Genomic DNA, 15,210 nt, shown 5'->3' with positions numbered 1-15,210 from the left:
ATCGAGTAAGGTACGCGAGACCAAAATTTATGGCAGAACAGACCCAACTTACTCAACTTATTAACCACGAAAACTACCCGCTGAAATAATGTAAACATTCCCGCTTCTGTTTAGGTTAATTGCGACACTTAAACAATATTTTTTTTAATCTCTTAGATATGGGTAAACCATCATCTCAACCAATATGGAGGACTAATACGGGGGAACTTGACACTTTCGGCATCGTTACGTATGCTCTTGCCACTTCCGTTCGTTCCCATATTTGTGACAATATTTGGAATGGCGGCAAACTTGGACGTGTACAAATACCAACTCGAACACATCCAAAATATTTATGCCCAATACGTTCGAATGAAAGTCATCGAAGTTTCATTTCACGGAGTTGAGGCGACCCTTACATTTGAACTGTACGAATGCGGAACCTGGTTGTCGGCTGCATCCATCTTTGCAACTCTACGATTATACAACACTGTCCCGTTCGGATTATACTTCATGTTTCCATTTTTCGCATTTACCTGCCTCGGGATTTCACACCTACTTTTACCCGTGGTGGCAAGCATGCATGAAAATTCGATGAAAGCATTGGCAAAGTGGGCGGCTCAGTTGCTCGGAAATGGTCATAGTTCGACACGTGGAAAATATTACGAAGACAATTTCGAGCTTTACGTCCAATCCGGTTCATTGCTGGATTTAATGGATTCACATTTTTCATGCTGGATAAATCGATCAAAACCTATTTTCTGCAAAGTATATTGGATAATACGATTAACATGTTGATCGGTTTGCCAGAAGTGGAGACGAATCGGATTGAATTTAAGTATTAAATTGTGGAATGGACTAAAAATTTTATGGGGATGACAACAGTACATAACCTGTTGGGAGGTATATACGTATTCACGTTAATTAAATTTAAAGTCTACTTAAATTTACGAAGTTTATGTAGAGATTTTTTTAGAAACAAAAACTTTTGTCATTTGCATTATCTGCTTGATACGTGACTAAGGGTCAAGGCGTTCATGTAAGTTGAGAAGATTATCTAGTCCAGCCCAGAATGTAATCAGATCATGATGGGAGAAAGCGAGAGGAGTTATTGATTTTTGCAACAACCATAAATCTGCGTAGTATTTATGAGTGCAGTCCACGTATATATAATACTGTATGGGGAGAATCTTGCCACCTCGTAAATCCAATTAACTTCTTATGTTTCTTTGTACACATTTGTATATATGAAGCAAGGCCAACATTTATTGAATATTACATACATATCTACATACGTTACAGATTGTACGTCACATTGTACTTCGTTTTTCAAGCTATAATATTTCCGGCACAAATCCAGTATTTTAAAAATATCTGTAATATTTGAATATTTTGCACACACAGCCAAGCCGTTATACTAAAGCTATAGTTACATACATGCACAAATAGTTGTACACACGTAGCTACCTATGCTAGCTTATAATATTCTCTTAATCTTATCTTTTAATCAAATTTTAAAAGAGCTTCATTTGATTTTACAGAATTTCAACAGGTTTATACATATGTAAAACGTTAACATTCTGGCAACTTTAAAACATTTGTAGGCAAAGAATTAATTTTTTCCAGTTTTCATGTCAGGTTCACAGCTACAGACATAACAAATTATGAATAGGCTGAATTATTTCGCCTGTTTGCCATTAGGACTCCCAATAGTCAATGGTAACTCAAGACTCGAGCTGAAATATGCACACAGGAATGGTGCTTTGATTTGGGCCTGCAATAAATAAATAAGTATTATTAATCAGGAAATAATCACTAAAACTGTAAATAACGGGGTCTTTGGTGACTTTGTAAAATCTAGTAAACGTTTCGTAAAATAATTTTACAAACTTTAAAAAACAAACACCCCCATGATCTTACAAGTTTGGTTGTGATTAAAGTTACTGTGATTGCTAACAAGTTTACAAAAATTAGCAAGAAAATTTTCGTGACAAATATTTGTATAATTTCGTAAAAGTGTTGAAGTTTAAAAAAAATTAGGGATTTTACGATGCCACCAAGGCACTTGTGAATTGGTGGCCGTCCATAAATTACGTAACGCAAAAATCGCGATTTTCTAAACCCCCTTTCCTTATAACATGTGTAACATAGACACGATATTATTGGAGCCTTATGCCACTCCTCCCCCCTTCTTGCTTTACGTAATTTATGGGCAGCCCCTTTCCTCCATTAGAAACAACTTCCCCCAAAAAGTATGCATCTATAAACTTTTTTCATACCTTTAACACATGACGGACATTGATAAGCTTACTTCCATCCAGTCCCGTTAACAAGACCTTTCTCGGAATTTGCAGCGAACCGGTCCACACTTGCTTTTCTCGTTGTGGGATTATATCCCCCTTCATCTTCATAACTTCTGAATGTTCCCGTCTTGAGGACCCATTCGCTTTAAATTTCATGATTTGTACCAACGTGACATTTTGGTGTAATTCGAACACGGAATTGTTTTCGACGGTAAGTTGGAAATTTATGAAATCTCCGGGAACCATTCCGCTAAAATTTGTTTCCAGGAGGAAAAATATCTTGTCCATGCCACATCTCAAGAAGCTGGGGAAATGTTTTATTTTTTGCACGTGTGCAGGAATGCTCACTTCGTTGGGAAGATACGTAGTGGAACCATTGACTAGAAAAGGCTTTTTGATTTTGGGATTACACGTGCAAATTGATCTCGTCATGATGGCTTTCACGTGGTATGAAATGCTGCCATATTCGTGATAGCAGGAAGTTGGAATTCCGACGGGTAACGTGTATGAGAAATGATACCGAAATATTCCGAAGGGTTGACTGATTGTGTCGGTGTCTGAAATCGTGCGAAAATTAGTTTCATATTTTTTAATACTTGTCACACTCTTAGAAATCTAGTATAGTCAAGCAGGAATTGATTTCTCGGGGTTAAAGTTGCTACCGCGTGGCATTACAATTATACCGATCCGTAATTTTTTTTACTGAAAGAGTAAACCCTTAATGCGGAGCTACACGTTATTACCTTGATAGAGTTAAATATATGAATGCCGCTTGATATTATTTTAATACTGGATTTCTAAGAGTGTTGACAAATTTTTTCATGGAATAATTTGTATAAAATTACGTACCGTTGCCGACGAGAAATATTTCCTGTAGGAAATAAGTTTCTTTTTCGGAATACATGACCCGACCTTGATGCCAACTGGTTTTGCCTTTTCCATAAATTCGGACCTTAAGATCTGAAAAGATTTCCAAATTTTGCCGGTAAGATGTGTACATTTTTATATACGTATGATACATAATATGATATATACGTAATAATATATTAATAATAATGTAATAATGTATGCATTGATATGTAATACATATCAATTTGTAACATTATTAAATTAGGATATTCATTACCAGTTCACATAACAAATGAACTTGTGAACGTTGAGGGTACTCACTATTTCTTTGTGTCCACAGTGTCGCAAAATAATGTACGAAGGGAAAACAGGGAGTCAAACTTCGTAAAACTCGTAACCTTTGTAACGCCATTTTCGATGACAAAATCTTACAGCGCTTACAAAATCACGTAACCGTGTCGTAAACTTATTTCACGATAAAAAGCATACTAAGGATACGAAAAAATAATGAATACCCTCCTTGTTTTTTGCTAACTTTACTAAAGATGTAAACTCGTAGGGAATACCCCCAAAATATTTATCGCAATAAAATTTATTACACACTAAAAATGCAAACACATGAATAAGTATTGAATTTTTAAAAATAATCCAAACCTTACTTTTGAACTCGATAAACTTGTTTTTGTTTGTCATCACAACTGTGCAATTAATTGTTTCACCAGGCTTATAGATTTTTATTGGGTCGTCCCACTCGATGCTAAGATCGGGGGTTGTTTCTGATATTGGCAGGCAGGAAAACATTGTGAAATTTTAAAAAATAATTTTCAGGTTACGATTCTTTAAAATGAAAATTTTATTTAAAGTTGTATGTATGTATGCATATAATGAAGATGGATTTAATGTACATAAACCAGAAAGAGTCTATAAAATTATGTTTTGTCAGGAATTATGTAATTTAATTTAAGGCAAGATTTAAATGTGTTATTGGGTGAGAGACGTTGCGAATTCCTGTGAAACACTAACATGTGGGGTATTTAGGCTGAAAAGCAGATGGTACGTTGTAAAGTTAAAGCAAAGTGAGTAATATTGTTATCACATGCTTCTCCGTTTCTCCTTTTTTGCTCATCCGAATTCCGGGACACGGGTATCCGGAAACGGATGTGACGTTGTATCGATCGCAGATTCGGAGTAAAAGCGTGACCAGAGATGGGTAAGCATTAAATAGATGCTTTCTTCCCATGAAAGTGGCCATACTATCCGATATTTGCTCCGGTATTTTGTAACTATAGTTACATCCTACTATGTACACATATATACAAATATCGCGGACTTCGAATTTTTTGTATTAAATATGCAATTCGCCTAAGAAGCTTGTAAACAATTGAACAGTTTTCTGAAAAAAATAAATGCATATTTTGTTAAAATTAACTTTATTTCACAAAGAATATATTTTATTTTATGTATTTGCAAGATACAAAGTAAATACAAAATGGCAAATGGAGAAAAGTTGTCAAAGTGACGCAATATTTAAATAATATTTATATTTTTTGCACATGCAGGTAGGCAATTTGTAAAGTTCGTTATGTATCTATATACATAAATAGTTGTACATACATGTGTAAATATATTTGTAATTTTCTGGCAATTTTAGCCAACCTAATTGTAGGTTGACTTCCATATTTGATCGCAGAATATCTGCATGCAAGACGTCAATGTTCGTAACCTTTGTAGGCAGATGGTTAATTTTTCCCAGTCTTCCCTTCAGCTTCACGGCTAGATAAATATAAAGAGCTCGACAGATATTGGGGGCGAGATTTTGTTATAAATATGGATATTTGGATTTTGGAGGGCACAACTACATATCTGTTGGATACGAATATTTGGATATTGGAGTGTAATATTTTAATGCGTACATATCTAGAACATCAATGGATTCATGGATATTTGGAGGGTTGGGTATTGGGGGGGGGGGCGAGATTTTGGCCCGGATATTTTGATATTTTCACCCAACATCAGGCCAGCTCGGTACATAGCCACATAAAAAAATTATTCATAGGCTGAACCGCGCACATATTTTCCACTAGAACTTCCAATGGTCAAGGGTATCTCAAGCGTCGAGCTGACGTTTCCGCACAGGAATGGTGCCTTGATTTCGGCCTGCATTAAGTAAATTTAATTAGGTACATACTTAAGGCATGTATATTTATAACTTCTCCATAAAGTAACAAGTCTCACGATACCTTCAACATATGGCGGACATTGATAAGGTTACTTCTCTCGAATCCCGTTAACAGCGCATTTCTTGGAATCTGCAGTGAACCATTCCACGCTTGACTTTCTCCTCGTGGAATTCTGTGTCCCTTCATCTCTAAAATTTCCGTATCTTCCCGTTTCGACAATCCGTTCGCGTAAAATTTCATGATTTGAATCAGTTTAAGATTTTGACGTAATTCCAATCTCGAATTATTTTCTATGGTCAGTTGGAAATTTATGGAATCCCCGGGAACAATTCCGCTCCGATTTATTTCCAGGAGGAAAAATATCTCGTCTATGCCACACCGCAAGAAGTTGGTGACACGCTTTACTTTTTCCAATTGGACAGGAAAGCTCATCTCGTAGGGAAGATTCGTAAGGGAACCGTCAACCAGAAAATATTTTTTGGCTTCGGGATTGCTTGCGCAAAGTGATCTCGTCATGATGGCTTTCACCTGGTATGAAATACTGCCAAGGTCTTGCTCGTAACAGGAAGATGGAATTCCGAGGGGTAATGTGTATGAGAAAGGGTATCGAAATATTCCGGAGGGTTGCGTGATTGTGTGAATGTCTTAAATGGAGAGAAAATAATTTAACTCTTTATTATTTATATTTGGATGGATACATACATACACTCTTAGAAAACTGGTATTAAATTATTACAGGCCGGGGTACCGACATATGCATCGGACTCTACCGGCACGGTAATAATGGGGATTATGGTGCAATAATGTTTTGATAATTTAGGAGTCCTATGTGTATGAACACCGCTTGGTATTATGTAAATACTGGATTTCTAAGAGTGTAGACAAGCAAATGCTTCGCATAGAAAAAATATTGCGTACCGTTTCCGAGGAGAAATACTTCCTCTTCGAGATAAGATTCTGTTTCAGAATTCGAATGACGACCTTGACTCCAACAGGTTTTTGCTTTTCCATGCATTCGAATTTTAATGTCTGAAATAGTAATAATTTCCAATTTTTTTCTATTAAATAAATATGTACCAATTTGCATGTGTCATGGCTTAATGAATGCATTCATTATTACGAGTTCGTATCGTTAAAAATTGCGGAGAATTTTAATCTTTGGAAATGCTAAAGTTTAGAAATGAATTTTTAAGCCTTTTTTGCGAACTTTGATTTTCTGCTATCAATGCAAATTCTTAATGAGTATTTACAAATGTGTTTTGCTTAAGTGTTATATAAAAATAGATTACAAAAGAATGCAAATACTTCGTCTTTAAAAAAAATAATTCAAACCTTACTTTTGAAGTCGATAAATTTGTTTCTATTTGTCAGCACAACTGCACAAGTAATTGTTTCGCCAGGTTTATAAATTTTGACTGGGTCGGCGCACTCGATATGAAGGTCCGGAGCTGTCTCTCGTGCTGGTAGGCAGGAAAACATTGCGAAATTTTTGCAACAATTTTTAAGTCATGATACTTTAAAATGAGCGTTTTATGTATGTATGTATGTTTTATGTATGTGTGTTTGAAGTTATCTATATACATATGTATGTGTGTTATCGTAATGTAACACCGAGGTATTGACACAACTCGAAGAGATTTAGTAAATTATATTTAGTATGTAATTAGTGTAATTACATAATGAAGGGGAAGACAGGAATTCTATTTTAGTCAGGAATGTTGCGAATTTGTTTAAACCAATAATATTTATATTGGGAAAGGATGAAAAGCAGATGATGAGTCCATGTAAAGCTTACAATGTTATCACATGCTTCTCCGTTTCTTCTTTTTTGCACATCTATGACTCGGGAAAACGGGTATTCGGAAATGGGTATGATACATACATGCTGCATTGATCGCAGATTCGGAGTGAAAGCGTGACCAGAGATGGGTAGCCACTTGATGATTTTCATGAGAGTGACTTCGTGTTTAACTTCGTGTTTGATGATGTGTGTAAGTATGAGGTACATATAGATATGACTGATGAGTATTTGATATACTTATAATTCACATAGTAGATAAATTCGTAATTGAATAGTTGTCCAGAAAGAAATATTATTTTATTAAAATTGTGTTTGTAATATATATGAATATATGTAGGTAAGTATGTATGTATATATGTATGTAAATACATATTTATGTGTACGCATGTCCACACTTAACGGCACAAGTCACTGACAGAACAAACGACATATTTTGAAATGTATGTTTCTAGAAAACTTCAAATGATTTTCGGGGAATTTTTTGAAATTAGTAGATACAATATTTGGGATTATATTGTGAGTTATCGTACGGATGAACAGACAGGCAGACGGACTGCCTTATCGAACTTTTAAAGGGGTTCGTCCCTTACTAACAAGCAGACGAAATATAGATGCCACCTACATACATACTATACATATTTATATATTAGGTTGTCTCAAACTTGAGTAAATAGTTAAAAATTTGTTTTGCACTAAATAAATGAATATCTTGATCATGCATTTATTTAGGTAAACATTCGCAAATTTTCAATTTAATCAGGCTAACATTACGAACTTTGGGAAAATAACAAGGGTTACAGTAGAAATTAATGTATTACATAATGTGATGCGAACAAATTGTAATAAAATGTAAACAAACCTTCAACGCAAAGGTCAATTCATACCTGCGTATGCATTGTTCATAATTTAAATTCCCTCCTCTATCGAGTTCATTCCTCACACATGAACTGAGCCCCGTCTTCAACACAAATATTTACGTAACACAAAATATTGATTCTTTTTTTGATACATTCTTTTTTGAAATTATGCATAATATTATAATTAGATCAAAAAATAGGACGAGATGACATCATCCCAAGTAAGCCTGGTCATCCTGATCATGCTCGTGATACACGTTGTCGACGGCCTCCACACCTTACATCGGGAATTCCTTGGCAGTTATGGTGACTACCTCTGGACAGGCGTAAATAACGGATTTTTCTATTAAATTGTGTATTAATAGAGTACAATTTTAAAAATAAGGTCACCGTTTTAAAAATTTAATGCGTAAACTATACTAAATAAATCTAGAGTAAACGTTACTCTTTATTAAGTTAACGTTAATCTGGATTTATTTAGTATAAGTTATTTCGTATACATAGAATTGAGGAGTTTGTTAACTTATTAAAAGGGTAGCATTATTTTTAAGAGTGAATGGTACATGCATAATCTTAAATTATGGTGTTATCTGCATTTATAGGGACGAAGCTTTTGCAAGAAAAAGTATGAAGAATGTGAGAGACGTCATGAATGCTGTGAGGGGTTTGCGTGTGGTAATACCCCGTATGGAAGAGTGTGCATATAGCTGTTCGAAACGATCAATGCTTTGGAGGTGGTTTTGATATCTGGACCATATTCGATTCAACAGGCTCCCTAGATTTCTAGATTTTGTACTTCATGAAATTTCTATTAATTAATTGTATTCTTAGTAAAAATAGTTACGATAGACTTTAATAGAAATGGTTATGATTTTCATATTTCTAATAATTAAGCGCACATTGAGTGAACAATTATATATATACATACATACATAAATGTAAAGTACGTAGTTCATAACTGTCCTGTAATTCGCACGCTTTGTCTTCAGCAAAGTTTCCACAAAATAAAATATTTGACATATCTTATAAAACTTTTCATCCTATCCAGTTCGTTGTGAGTGGTTTCCCATGTCCAGTTTATTGACATCGGTAAAAAAATCCGGTCCTTGCCAATTCTGTATGCACATGTCTTAACACATGTACACATGTACTTACATACCATTTTCTGGACTAAACGATCGCTGTGTTCATTAAAAACCTTTATAAATTTCATGAAATATTCGTCAAAAATGCTTAGCACCGTCCAAGTTACTTTCCCAAACAGCGTGTTAATTAAGTTTCTTTTTTACTTTTCAAATATTTGCCACACACAAAATGGCCAACCTACAATGGTCAACTCCCTGCCACTGATTGGAAGTGACCACAATTTAGTTATCTTAGGAGAACGGGTTACTAAAGTAACTTGCCATTTATTTTTCTTAAATATTAATTGTGATGAAGTTTAAACATTCAACAGTAGAAAACGCTCTGTAATATTCACAACGAGCGAGGTTTCCCATCTACAAAAATGGGATGTTGTATTTTGTATTATTTCTTTTGATTTTAGATCCTCAGCTGGAAAAAAACGACTCCCCCACTTGGTGGAAACCTCTCGAGTTCAGTGTGCAGATTGGTCAACTGTCGTTGAACAAGACCGACACCTGCTACCTGTCCTTCTTATCCCGGCGGAGAACGAGAAAAAAGCAGACAAGTGCAAGTGACAACTTTCGCGAAAATTTGGAGAAATTCAGGTCGGTTCAAGATTTTAGTTTTCTACGTGATGGGAAATACATAAATTAGTTTACGAGATTAATGTTTTGCGTAAAATAAAGGTAAATAAATTCAACTCTTATATACAATTATATACTATTATGCTCTTGTGCTCTTAAACTTTTAGGTATTATTTAATTTCACAGTTTCAAGTCCTAGTAGCTGCTCCTGATAGATAATTCAACTGCGAATCAACAACAGGTAGGACATGCTGGGAATCCGTTTCCTCCTAAGCTATTACACGAAGGATTAGCAGAACATGTACAAAATGCAATTATGTATGAATTGTAATTTTGCCCTACTTGATGGTAGAATTGGGGTGCAACTGATATACGAAAGTAGGGTATATATTTATAATTAATATGAGGATTCATTAAATCAATTGTCCATTCACTTAAATCTTTCAAATACCTACGCAACGACTCCAATTACATTATACATTACTTGTTTCCTTAAAATATTTTGATAACATATATTTTACAACGTGTCCGAAACATTTTTAAAGCCTATAAAAACACACATGTCTTCATATATAAGAAATCCAGCATTTAAATATGTAAATGATCCTATGAAATTAAAATCACAATTAAAGTAAAATTCCCAGGTTTTAGTTCTCTGGATAGAAACGCAAGATTTTTTCGATTTTGTTCAGGTGAATCCCTTCTACTAATATTTAATTACGAGGTAGATGTAGGTCTTTAGCAATTTTAGTATGCATATAGGGATAGAAGCTCCAGCTATCGAGGTAATCCTTCTGTTGGTCATGCAGCTAATTAAGTGATACTATTACACCTCCATGAATGCGAATTACAGCAGCAGTCAAGCTCGGTGCTTTCAATTTAGTCACCACATCATCACCACATCACCACATGATGTCATAAGTAGTAGTAGTGCCAGTAGCATGAACATGGTGATGAAGAATAATAAAAATAAATTGAATTGAGAATAATTTGCCTGCAATTCTGCAGAAATAAATGTCAATATATATGTATTAACGCTTATTACTATTTTTAATTTTTATATTTTCTCATTATTTTTGATTTGTCGAAATGCTTCTTTACAAGTGAATTTTCAAAATTCGGACTAATAAATTATATATCTTCAAAAACCAAGCAAGTATTTAATTCTAATGTATATTATTTTATTAATATTTCTGACTCTTACTTCTCCGTATTTCCAGAAAAATGCAATTGTGTATTTTTTTGTTTTGTTATAGTGAATATAACTACTTATACAACTACTTACTGAATGCCTTATTATATTAATTCTTCAAACCATCTCAACTTTAATCACTTTGATTTGTAAAGAAACATTTTAGACACTGATATGGGCAACGATGAAGCTGCACACTTGTTGAAGCTGCACCTTATATCCTCACAAGCATGAAAATGTGCACGACTATTGTATTTATAAAATAAATACATTGTTCCTGAAAAGGTGAAAATGTTTTGTAATTTAAATTTTATACAAATTTTTATGAACCACCAAAACATGTATATGTAGCCCGAAGACATGTTTTGCATTAATTATTATTTAATGGAATGTAGCATTTATTCTCTTGTTATATATTTTTTACAAAAAAATTAAATGGAAGTATTACATTAAATACCTTTTTCATACCTTGGTCAATCTCAATTTTCGTTTATGTATCTCGAGGATATATTTAAAGTTGAAATCAAAATAGTTCGATCATGAAAAAACAAGATCTCATTGTATATGTATGTATGTATGTATGTATGTATGTATGTATGTATGTCTATTTTAACAAATATTTTGGATGATTTTGTCCAATGAAGAAATCAATTAACCACTCACATATAACTTGACATAGGTAATTAGATAATTGTTCTTAATAAAGTGCCTTTTCGATTGGATCGTATATATGTAATGCATAAAAGCTGTGAGTTATGTAAATATACTACAAATTCTCGACAAAACTGGCATTTATCCTCTACATAAGTATGTACATATCCTGTTGTTTCTCTCTTAAGCTTTGTCATCGTTATTCAATTTAAAAGTTGCTTCTCAATCGATTGATAAGTTTGTTCAAGTAATGAGTGACATAATTGGGAAATACTGTTACCACACCGTAAATAAGTACACAGATGATAATGATGTACATTAGCATTTTAATGGAATAATAATGTTTCATTAATCGGTTCATACGTTTCGTATGGCAAATCAACAAATAAGTTTGCACACAACAAATCAAGACTGAAGTTAATTTTGATTCAACCTGATTTATCTATGAATCATATTTATACCTGACAAAACATCTGAGGTGTTTCGCATGTCGTAATGATGAACATGCTTTACAAATTTGTTCTTATCGATGTTTCAGATTAAATTTCAATTAGGCGCCGTCCATAAATTACGTAACGCTGGCTGACATGAGCAGGATAGGGAAAAAATCCTATCTTGCCCATGCTAGCAAGCGTTACGTAATTTATGGACGGCGCCTTAACGCTTTTAAGCAGCGGATACGCTCGTACTTAAATAATGCTTACTTGTGAATGAAGATCATCAGTGCGTGGTTGGCCATTGATAAATTAGTACAATTAATAGTAATTACTGATCAATTTAAAGTATTAAATTTTCGCGGCAAAAATGTCCCTGAATTATTTTTTTGTCGCCTTCATTCTCACATTTATCGACCTTGTCCCAATGTGTCTGGGGAATTCAAACGATGGCCTGGTCGCCGAATTATCGCCGGCTCGATTTCCAAATAGACGCCGCGGTCCTGCAGCATCTTTCGACGGGACAGATTCGATTTACTTATTTGGCGGGTATTTCTACGACTACCCATGCGGCGGGTGTTTCAATTACTACGATCAAATTTATAAGTATAACATTTCCGCAGAAAGTTTAACTTTGGCGGCAAGACTTCCCACAGGGTTATACGGGGGCACCACGATAACGGATGCTATAGGGATATTTACCATTTTAATGGAGCCACCCGATCAGCAAGGAGCCGGATTGTGTATAAATTTAATCCCAATACGACACAAGTAACGAATATTGGGGAATTACCGTTAGAAATGAATAATGCAGTCAAGGTCAATAACAGCGCGGTGCTTTTATTCGGGAATACATTTCTGGATCACTCGTCAATCGTTAAGTTTGATTTGGAGAGTTATGAATCCACAATTGTTGGAGAGTTGGGGCATAACTGTACACGCGTGGATGGGATTAGGTAAAGGAAATATTTATTTGGACACTCTAAATAAAAATGTGAAAAATTGACTTAAGGTTGAGTAAAATAGGTGATCAAATTGGGGCAAATTTTACAAAATTGTTTCGTCATCCTCTATTTTATTCAGTCTTAAGTAACTTGTGCACATTTTTATTTAGAGTGTACGAGTGTTCGATAGATATCATTAATGAAATACATACGCTAAGAGAAATACGTACATATATTACGTCATAAAAATACCAATTTTGACACCGCCCACACCTTCCATATCATACTCAGGTTAAGTTTAAGACGAGTAAGATAGGCGATCCCAAAAACCACCTACACATCTTTTTGATGAAGTAATATGTGAATGTTCCCTAATGAGCTTGTTTTAACTTGTTTTCTTTAAATTATATTAGTGCTTCCGTTTTTTACATTTTAGTACAACTGTCGTATGCATTTTTATTAGAACCAATAAAGATAAAAATTACAATCTTAGCAAACCAAAAAAAATCATTAAAACAAAATACTGTTTGTTGAATGATTAAAAAAATAGTCATTAAAATAAGATGCAACTTTGAATATTGTATTTCTGTGTACATAGGTATAAGGATGACTTGTGGCTATTGTGCACTTCAAATCATAACCCAACTCGGACAGCAATGTTGCGAGACAATCTATCGGATGGAACTGCGATTGTGGAAAAAACATTTCCATATCTGCCAGAAACTCCGAGATTAATTTGGGACGAGGACTCCACCATGTACATAATTGGAGGGCAGCAGTACCCTGGAAATTTTATAATAAAATATGATCTGGAAAGGCTGTCGGATATTCATTTTATCGAAGTTAAAATGTATCCTGGTAAGAATATACGTAGGGGGTGCTTAAATCTTTACTGGTATTTCGTCGCCACAGAAATATAGATTAAAATTTACGAAATTGGGTGCTCACTAATCTGAAACGACTTATTAAAACTTACTAATACTTTGGGATTTTGTACACTTTTTAACGACGTCAAAAATGAATGCAGAAATATTGGGAGTATTCATTACCAGATCGCATGAACATGCGCATGTTCATGCGGACACAATTATGAAAATTGCAAACTAAATACTATTCTTGGAGATGCCCAAGTTCGGAAATGAATTTTCTAAAATTTTCCAAAATGTTTTTCGACCTTCCCAACTCGCAATGAATATCCGCAATTGAAATGATCATGGTAAACTAAATGCAGAATTCGTCAAATTAATGGTTTCCCCGATATATGTACCTACATATGCTTAAAATATTCTAAATACCCCTAATAAGACAAAAATTTATTTATTTTTTTGTCAGGTAATGCTACCTACTATTACACCGGGATGGGTGGGGTTTACGTAAACAAACTAAATCGCATCTATCTTTTCGGAGGGTTGGTAAACACACCGTTATTAACCGGATTTAAGAACGAAATTTGGCACATCGACCTACCCCGGAAGGAAGTCCCCTTTCAGGTGAATTGTTCTGGAGAAGATGGCAGAATTTATCCACATCCGAATAACTGCAGTCAGTACGTGGTCTGCCTGTCGGAAGAGATATTTGAGGTTAATTGCGCAAGCGGTGAAATGTTTGACCCGATCGATTTGATTTGCAAAGAGCAAGAATTGGTGGATTGTAGTGCTAATTGTGTTGAAAAGATTAGAGGGATATATCCCAAGGTTGGAGATTGTTCGAAATTCATAACTTGTGACGAAGGTGTAACAACGGTGAATCAATGTCCTAACAACCTTTTGTTTGATAAGTATTGGCTAAGGTGCAATTTTGAGGATAAGGTTAAGTGCTAAGTTGACTAAAAACATTGTACCCATACCTGTTCAAAAATATTTTCTCATTCAAAATTCGTTCAATTAAAAATTGGAAAAAATTAATCATCCAGTCCTTTATTAAAAATTTTAAAATAAATATTTGTTCATTGTTAATTTTCTTTACTCATTTTATCTCAAATTTGCTTGATGTAGTTCTCGATATAGGTACTCCATGTATTAAGCATACTGATAGATTAAAAAATCAACAATGAATCAAATAATTCAGTCATTCGTCATGAGTATGAAATGAATAAATATTTGCTTAATGTGCATCAATTTAAAACTTTTGAAAAAATTGACCACTCATTGTACAAGGATTTACTGCATACTGAATGAATAATTTATGCATTCTCTATTGAATAAATTCGTGTCAACGTGTATGTTTGTATTCTACGAGGTCTTGTCGCTTACTTTACCATGCTCGGATTTTTTTCCCTTACGTCGCCAATGAAGCTATGACAACCCTCGTC

At 34.3% G+C, this 15,210-nt stretch overlaps 3 protein-coding genes across 3 annotated transcripts; 1 reads left to right on the top strand and 2 right to left on the bottom strand.

Moving 5' to 3' along the window:
- Positions 1 to 1,219: 1,219 nt before the first annotated feature.
- Positions 1,220 to 4,304, bottom strand: LOC110842252 (arrestin domain-containing protein 2). Its single transcript, XM_022087965.2, has 4 exons — positions 3,791 to 4,304; positions 3,132 to 3,242; positions 2,259 to 2,839; positions 1,220 to 1,753 (listed from the first exon to the last, which is right to left on the bottom strand). The coding sequence occupies exons 1-4, from the start codon at positions 3,930 to 3,932 to the stop codon at positions 1,658 to 1,660; spliced, it is 930 nt and encodes a 309-aa protein (XP_021943657.2). The 5' UTR covers positions 3,933 to 4,304; the 3' UTR covers positions 1,220 to 1,657.
- A 254-nt stretch (positions 4,305 to 4,558) lies between these two features.
- LOC118434110 (arrestin domain-containing protein 3-like) lies at positions 4,559 to 7,130 on the bottom strand. The gene is made up of 4 exons (XM_035846905.1): positions 6,649 to 7,130; positions 6,230 to 6,340; positions 5,372 to 5,955; positions 4,559 to 5,288 (listed from the first exon to the last, which is right to left on the bottom strand). The coding sequence occupies exons 1-4, from the start codon at positions 6,788 to 6,790 to the stop codon at positions 5,178 to 5,180; spliced, it is 948 nt and encodes a 315-aa protein (XP_035702798.1). The 5' UTR covers positions 6,791 to 7,130; the 3' UTR covers positions 4,559 to 5,177.
- A 5,225-nt stretch (positions 7,131 to 12,355) lies between these two features.
- Positions 12,356 to 14,719, top strand: LOC118434036. The gene is made up of 4 exons (XM_035846705.1): positions 12,356 to 12,504; positions 12,579 to 12,911; positions 13,498 to 13,757; positions 14,232 to 14,719. Exons 1-4 carry the CDS (start codon positions 12,383 to 12,385, stop codon positions 14,717 to 14,719), a joined length of 1,203 nt encoding a protein of 400 aa, XP_035702598.1. The 5' UTR covers positions 12,356 to 12,382.
- Positions 14,720 to 15,210: the final 491 nt, after the last annotated feature.

Source organism: Folsomia candida, unplaced genomic scaffold (genome assembly GCF_002217175.1).
Source record: "Folsomia candida strain VU population unplaced genomic scaffold, ASM221717v1 Fcan01_Sc001, whole genome shotgun sequence".
Classification (NCBI taxonomy): domain Eukaryota; kingdom Metazoa; phylum Arthropoda; class Collembola; order Entomobryomorpha; family Isotomidae; genus Folsomia; species Folsomia candida.
This window is presented reverse-complemented; position numbering and strand designations above follow the sequence as displayed.